Consider the following 8,605-nt stretch of genomic DNA (forward strand, 5'->3'; position numbering starts at 1 on the left):
ATATCAAACAGGCCAGAGCTTCATCCGTGAGGCATAAAGCCAACTGCAGTGCCCTTTCTTCATCCGACCACACCCTAAAATGAGCTAACAGTTCAAACTGAGCATGAAAAGCTTCCCAATCCGCCTTACCGGAATACTTCGGGGTCTTAACAGATACGGACGCAGCTGGGAACTGGGCGCCGCCATGTTTGTTTACATCCTGAGCCCCAGATTCCTCGTCACGCCGCGTCGACGTCGCCACCCGGTCCGCCCACCAGAATCCGCGCGAAATACAGTCGACGAAGCACTCATGCCCGCTTCAGCCGCCATCGCTCTAACGTCCTCCCTCAAGCGGCCTCTGCGCTCCGACGCCCTGGCGATCTCCTCAGACAGAACCCCCGACGTCCATTCACACGCACCTCCTTGGCCATAATCGTCCCCTACCTCCACCTTCACTTTCGGATTCCCTCGACGCATTTTCAATCCCCGTTCTCACCTACGGTAGCTAGCCACATAAGTCAGCTAGCTAGCTGGCTAACTTGTATCAACGTTTTTACTTCTGACACCAATGTAATGACCTGACTAGATCATAAATGAACAATTGTCCAGACAGAGGCTTGAGTTTGCGAATTGACGGTTTATTAAACCAACTTTACACAGGCTACTGTTTGGGCCGTAGCACACGCCAAAAAGATGACAGATAACCCACAAGCCAATCGTGACCTTCTCTTGGGAAGCCCAGACGTAAGAGAGAGAGAACAAAAAGCTGAACCTGGTCTTAACTTCCAATGCTCCACCCCCCTGCCCAACCCCCCTCCACGCCACTCCGCCAACCACCAGGATGCCCGGCATCAGAACATTCCAGGCATTCCCGTGATTGGCAGATAGCAGGTTGATTGACATGTCGGACCCTGCGAACACCGGGTACTGGTCAGTACAACACAACCACCTCCTAGCCTAACACATAACACACAGCTGTCTGTGCGGGTCGCTACAATACCTTGAAAACGGCACCAATTTGTCAATGCTTTTAGCTGAGCTGGGGATCTCATTGCCCATCAGCAGGCGAATCTAGCGCTCAGCATCTTATTGTGACGTTTTATTGATTAAGTTTAGGACTAATGACCAACTGAGTATTCTACTCAATGCATCCAACATTGGGCGCTGGTGAATATTTTTTTCTAAAGTGCATTACTGTGGCTTGAAAACATGTCATTTCTAAAAAAAAAAGGCCTAATATTTGGTAGGAAACATTTTCTCGCAAGATTGACTTTAGATGCAGTATGTTAGCTACGATTGAGGGGAGACCTCCAGATTTTAACTAGCTAACATTAGCATTACTATCTATTTTTCACAACCTTTGCTAGCTAATGACAACATTGCGATCTGTCTGAAGTAAATTTGACAATACGATGATGGCAAAGTTGTTTCCTACAAAATATGTGCCTACTTTAGCAATGTAATTATATTCCCAAGCCCCTATAGTATCGATGAAACAGTCACTAGCCCCGTTCTACCTTCGAGCATCAATGTGGCTGTGGTGGCTGAAGAACGTTGTTTTGCAAAGGGTTGGTCAAAACAAGCATTGTGATTGGTTGAGACATATTCTCAGCCATACTAAAAAACGTTTAGCGGTAATCCTATGACGCAAAAATGGCCATCTTGTTTTCCGTTCCATCTGAGAATTCCCTGCGCAGCCAGTGTCCCTTCAGTCCAGCCAATTCATTAACTTGATCTCCACTGTAAAAAGCATCTAGACATTATTTCCCCTTGCTTCTAGCCTAACATTTGGTTTGTAACAACCGGGGTTTGTACAAACATTGATGTCTGTCTCTCAACATTTGCAGCATTGTCTCAATATTGAAATTCGATCTCCACTGTCCTATTTTGAATTTTTGTATCAGGACTAGAAGGACATCTTTTCTCAGCCAGTCGAAATTAATCAACATAATTTTAATGTATATATGCAACAACAACAAAAATGCCAATAGAAAAACAGGTCAAACGAAATTAAATGCAGCTACTTTGCTGATATTCTAGCTGCATGGTTTGAATTGACTGTGTTAGCTTTAGTTGGCTGGCTAGCAAGGGTTGTTCTTATGCACGACGCAACTAGAACAGTAAAAATTAATATTTTGCCTTACCCGTGGTATACGGTCTGATATACCACGGCCATACAGGGCTCGAACCACCCAGTTTATAATGGCACAGACACGAAGAGTCCTAACTATCTCTATGGCGTGTTGCTCACACACGTATCTGCCCTCTCATTGGTTAGAATGGTCCCACCTGATCTCGCCTCCTACCGCCTGCCTTCCATCTGTGAGTTTAACATGTATTTCCATTGTTAGAGCGGTCACGTCTATCTTGTCAATATAATCAGAGACGAGGGCTAACTGGGCCCAACATTTTTTTATTTATTTCACCTTTATTTAATCAGGTAGGCTGTTTGAGAACAAGTTCTCACTTGCAACTGCGACCTGCCCAAGATAAAGCATAGCAGTGTGAACAGACAACACAGAGTTACACATGGAGTAAACAATTAACAAGTCAATAACACAGTAGAAAAAAAAGGGGAGTCTATATACATTGTGTGCAAAAGGCATGAGGAGGTAGGCGAATAATTACAATTTTGCAAATTAACACTGGGGTGATAAATGATCAGATGGTCAGGTACAGGTATTGGTATAGAGGTACAGGTACAGGTATAGAGATATTGGTGTGCAAAAGAGCAGAAAAGTAAATAAATAAAAACAGTATGGGGATGAGGTAGGTGAAAATGGGTGGGCTATTTACCAATAGACTATGTACAGCTGCAGCGATCGGTTAGCTGCTCAGATAGCAGATGTTTGAAGTTGGTGAGGGAGATAAAAGTCTCCAACTTCAGGGATTTTTGCAATTCGTTCCAGTCACAGGCAGCAGAGTATTGGAACGAAAGGCGGTCAAATGAGGTGTTGGCTTTAGGGATGATCAGTGAGATACACCTGCTGGAGCGCGTGCTACGGATGGGTGTTGCCATCGTGACCAGTGAACTGAGATAAGGCGGAGCTTTACCTAGCATGGACTTGTAGATGACCTGGAGCCAGTGGGTCTGGCGGCGAATATGTAGCGAGGGCCAGCCGACTAGAGCATACAAGTCGCAGTGGTGGGTGGTATAAGGTGCTTTAGTGACAAAAGGATGGCACTGTGATAAACTGCATCCAGTTTGCTGAATAGAGTGTTGGAAGCAATTTTGTAGATGACATCGCCGAAGTCGAGGATCGGTAGGATAGCCAGTTTTACTAGGGTATGTTTGGCGGCGTGAGTGAAGGAGGCTTTGTTGCGGAATAGAAAGCCGACTCTTGATTTGATTTTCGATTGGAGATGTTTGATATGAGTCTGGAAGGAGAGTTTACAGTCTAGCCAGACACCTAGGTACTTATAGATGTCCACATATTCAAGGTCGGAACCATCCAGGGTGGTGATGCTAGTCGGGCATGCGGGTGCAGGCAGCGATCGGTTGAAAAGCATGCATTTGGTTTTACTAGCGTTTAAGAGCAGTTGGAGGCCACGGAAGGAGTGTTGTATGGCATTGAAGCTCAATTGGAGGTTAGATAGCACAGTGTCCAAGGACGGGCCGGAAGTATATAGAACATCTGTATTCTCCAGCAGGTGGCGTTTTATTCGCTCACTAAGCGAGGAGTTTTTGTATGGAGGTCATTGAGTGTCGAATTTGGTAAACAAAAAATGTAATGTTTTATTTATTTCGTGTAGTTTCACAATACTTAGGTTGTTACGAGTGTACGGATTTAAGTATACATTTTGAGAGAAAAGACTTTATGTCGAAGTTGTGCCTGTTATCGCACTCGTATCTGCCCTCTCATTGGCTAGAAGGGTCCCACCTGATCTTGCCTCCCCGACTCCCTTCCATTTTTGAAGACATTTATTTTCAACGTTAGAGTGGCCAATGGAGTATCTGGACAATATAATGGCTTATCTGTGATATAATAGACGATATTTCATTTAGTTAATTGACTGAACTAAACCAAGTATGGACAGCGTTTATGTACTTTACGGTTCCACGTTTTTATTTTCCTTCAATCAGAGGGGTGTTTTGTATGATTGACAAACCTCATGAGAATATTTAATCGTAGTGGTTTATAGGAGGGTCCAATTTATTTTCCACTAACTACTCCCGGAAGATAAACCTAAACATTAGAAAATGCTGTAGCCACTTCGTAACCAACTTCCAATAAAAACACAGTATTATTCATGATATGGATTTTGGGTGACAAATCCTCAGATCCAGGTAAGGAGAATGGCTGCCTGTCTCAAATGTTCATTCGGCTCGATTAGATTTGGCTAAATTCGACTAGCTAGCTACCGGTAGTTGCTGAACTATAGCTAGATACGCTAACCAATATATTGTTGTCATTAATTGACTAAGTGGAAATTGTCATATCAATGGCAAACTAGATTGATCATGATGATGATCCACCATTGCCAGGAAGACAACATTGCTACTCCCTCCTACTACATCCAGTGTAATTCGGCATGTTTAGCAAATATTGTCTCTCATCCTAGTTGTGTGTGTGTGTCCCACCTTCAGGCTCATCTCACGCTTGACCAGAACTTGCCAGTGTCACAGTTAACATACCCCCTCCAGGCCACTCCTCACTTAAAAGAGAATGTCTCTGGCCCAGAGAGTCCTACTGTCATGGACCTTCACCCTCATATTCCTCATCATGCTGGTCCTCAAACTGGACTCCAAGATCCACTGGAACTGGTTCCTCATCTTCCTCCCTGTATGGACATTTGACACCATTCTCATCCTCATGCTGGTGGTGAAGATGGCGGGTCGGTGCAAGCCCGGCTATAACCCACGGGACGACCAGCAGAACCTGCGGCAGAGGGTGTTGTACCTGGTGGCAATGCTGCTGAAACTGGGCTTCTGTCTGACGCTGTGCGCCCGGTTGGAGAGGCTGACGGACATCTGGCTCAGTGTGGTGTGTGTCCCCCTCTGGGCCATGCTGGTCAGGGCCATGGTGGAGCTCGGCTACAATGTCTTTCACTACCGGAGAGACTGAGAGGAGGGAGAAAGATGGAGATTGATTTTAAAGACTGCAACTGAGTCTGTAAGGGAGGTGAATGGGAGATTATTGTAATCCACTGCAGGAGAAACTGAACTGAAAAGGACTGTGATGAAGATAACAAATGGATTGGTTTATTTTACTACAGCAGAGACTGAAAGAAGGGGGGGTGAAGGGAGATTGCTCCCACTAGTACAGAATGTATAGACTACTACAAGAGAGACTGAGGGGGAGGAGAGAGTAGTGAAATGGCACTAATGATAATGTATTTGACTTTATGATGCTCCCAAATGTAATCTTTATTTCGCCATAGTGATGCATCAAGCAATGTTGCAGCCATGATGGTCTCTGCCAGGGGAACTGAAGTCAAGACTGGGACTATTCCACAGCTGATCCACAGCTGATTTGTTATTGCTCAGCTATAATTAAAAACATTTGCATCTGACTGGGAGTGTGCAGAAATGTTTTCCTGTTTCTTCAGAAAATGTTACGAAAATACATTTACTTGAAGAACAATGCAAATGCAAAGTTTGGTAACTGAATTACATTTTGTGCTGTTTACTGTCATTTTGTTAACAAACTTTTCATTGTTTTTCAAATATATGTGGGACTCAGTGGTAATCGACTCAATTGATGCTCCAGTGTATAATTTTTCTGCCGTGTGATATTTGAGACGTGTTGGTTGAGAATTCAGAGAATTCGTAAGCAGACTCGAACCCTTGCTCTCCAGACCGACTGACTGGTCTGTGCATGTGCCTGTGTTATTCTCTGATAACTGGGACCGTTAGGTCCAATGGGTTTATATGTGAACATTGGTATTGATTATGTTTCTTTTAAGTGTGATAGGGATATGTTTTCCCCTGGAGACCGTGAATTACATAACTGGTAATCTGACCCAATCCAGAGAGTATGGAGGGGGGGATTGCCTGCCCTCCTGGATGTTGTGTAAGAGGTCTTGGTGACTCGGGGACAGGACTTGTACTGTTACTGGGTCGTTCCACAAAATGAGTGCCTTTTGCGTTCCATTGATATTTTAAGTAGACAATTTAAAATCCTGAAATTAAGACTGTTATATTCAATTAAGTACCCTTTAATATAGACCACAGAGAATTAAATAAATCAGATTTTTTTATTTGAATAAAGACTTGCTAAAGTGCCAAAATTCTGCATTTTTACATGTCCCTATGTGGCTTCCAGGAAGATTTTAACCCACTTTTGCCCAAAATCTGAAAGTTTTTACCATCGTTGTAAAGCCCTAGTTAGGGAGTGAACATTATTTAAAATACCTCACTGCAGCAAAATATATTTTACATAAACCCTCCCTGAATACTGAAAAAAAATGGCCCTATACCAAAAATAATAATTAAAAAAGTGGATAGCAGAGAACATGTCTACCGTTTACCCTCACTTATTGGACAGACCAGAGCCTTACAGTGCCTTCATAAAGTATTCACACCCCTTGACCTTTTCCATATTTTATGTTACAACCTGAATTTAAAATGGATTAAACAGAGATGTTTTGGTCACTGGCCTAAACAATATTCCATTAATGTCAAAGTGGAATTGTGTTTGTAATTGTTTTTACAAATTAATAAAAAATTGAAAGCAGAAATGTCTTGAGTCAATAAGTATTCAACCCCTTTGATTTTTGAATGAATACCTAATCCCTGTACCCCACACAGAATTATCTGTAAGGTCCCTCAGTCGAGCAGTGAATTCCAAACACAGATTCAAGCACAAAGACCAGGGAGGTTTCTCAATGCCTCGCAAAGAATGGCACCTATTGGTAGATGGGTAAAACAAAAAAAGCAGACATTATATATAGCTTTGAGAATGAAGTTATTAATTACACTTTGGGTGGTGTATCAATACACCCAGTCACTACAAAGATACAGGCCTCCTTCCTAACTCATTTGCCAGAGAGGAAGGAAACTGCTCAGGGATTTTACCATGAGGCCAATGGTGACTAAAACAGTTAAAGAGTTTGTCTTTGATAGTAGAGAACTGAGGATGGATCAACATTTTATTTACTCCACAATACTAACCTAATTGACAGTGGGAAAAGGAAGCTTGTGCAGAATAAAAAGATTCCAAAATATGCATCCTGTTTGCAACAAGGCACTAAAGTGATACTGCAGAAAATGTGGCAAAGCAATTCACTTTTTGTCCTGAATACAAAGTGCTATGCTTGGGGCAAACAAAATATAACACATTACTGAGTCCTACTCTCCATATTTTCAAGCATAGTGGTGGCTGCATCATGTATGCTTGTAATCGTTAAGGACTGTGGAGTTCTTCAGGATGAAAAATAAATGGAATGGAGCTAAGAACAGGCTAAATCCTAGAGGTAAACCTGGTTCAGTCTGCTTTCCACTGGGAGAGGAATTCACCTTTCAGCAGGACAATAACCTAAAACACATGGCCAAATCTACACTGGAGTTGCTTACTAAGAAGACAGTGAATGTTTCTAGGTTGAGTTACAGTTTTTACTTAAATCTACTTGAAAATCTATGGCAAGACCTGAAGTCTAAGCAATAATCAACAACATATTTGACAGAGCTTGAAGAATTTTGAAAAGAATAATGGGCAAATATTGCACAATCCAGGTGTGGAATGCCACTTAGAGACTTACCCAGAAAGACTCAGCTGTAATCGCTGCCAATGGTGCTTCTACAAAGTATTGACTCAGTGATGTGAGTACTTATGTAAATGAGATATTTCTGTATTTAATTTTCAATAAATTTGGAAAAATGTCTAAAAACATGTTTTCACTTTGTCATTGTGTGAAGATGCGTGAGAAAAATACACATATTGAATTAACTTTGAATTCAGGCTGTAACACAACAAAATGTGGAATAAGTTACAGAATTAGATTACTTCCCAAGCAAAGTTATTTTTGGTCTCCTCTGCTATAGAAGGTTGTATCTCAGTGTCTGAATGTCAAAACTATGCCCCGACGAATTGAGGCTGTTCTGAGGGAAAAAGGGGGAAGATGTTCCTAATGTTTTGTATATACAGTGTGTAGCCTAATAAGCAACTAATTCTAAAACATTGAAAAATATTGACATTTTATCAATTACAAATGACATGACCTTCCCCTAAGCTATATTTTAAAAATACTTAACCCTCCCCTTGATTGAAATTGAAAAAAGCGTCACCCTCCCCCATTTCCCTCCAGGTAACCATTCTGTACTTAATATAGTATTGAGATGGTTAAAACGTGTCATTCATTAAGTTGAACATTTCCTCTTTATGACAGAATGTTACAATTTGGTGAAATCAATGTTTTTTTTCTCACAAATTACACATCTCAAAAGGCACCAAATTGGTGGAATGATTCCTACTGTTACTGGCAACCACAGAATCAGGGTTAGAAAGGGATCTATAACCATATTAACGCCATGTTGTCTTCTGTGATATTTTGTTGTTTGTTATAGCAGAGTTTCTCAATATATTCCTGTGGCACACCCAGGAGGGTGCATGTTATTTTGCTTTAGTCCAGCACCAACACACCTGATTCGACTAAGAAAAGAATCATCTAGCCATATGAGCTGAAT

The 8,605-nt window shown here is 41.9% G+C and overlaps 1 protein-coding gene across 1 annotated transcript; it reads left to right on the forward strand.

The window, feature by feature from the left end:
- Positions 1–3,904: 3,904 nt before the first annotated feature.
- Positions 3,905–5,493, forward strand: LOC135509262 (transmembrane protein 60-like). The gene is made up of 2 exons (XM_064929766.1): positions 3,905–4,267; positions 4,568–5,493. The coding sequence occupies exon 2, from the start codon at positions 4,647–4,649 to the stop codon at positions 5,043–5,045; it is 399 nt and encodes a 132-aa protein (XP_064785838.1). The 5' UTR covers positions 3,905–4,267; positions 4,568–4,646; the 3' UTR covers positions 5,046–5,493.
- Positions 5,494–8,605: the final 3,112 nt, after the last annotated feature.

The sequence above is a fragment of the Oncorhynchus masou genome, chromosome 22 (genome assembly GCF_036934945.1).
Source record: "Oncorhynchus masou masou isolate Uvic2021 chromosome 22, UVic_Omas_1.1, whole genome shotgun sequence".
In the NCBI taxonomy this organism is placed as follows: Eukaryota; Metazoa; Chordata; class Actinopteri; order Salmoniformes; family Salmonidae; genus Oncorhynchus; species Oncorhynchus masou.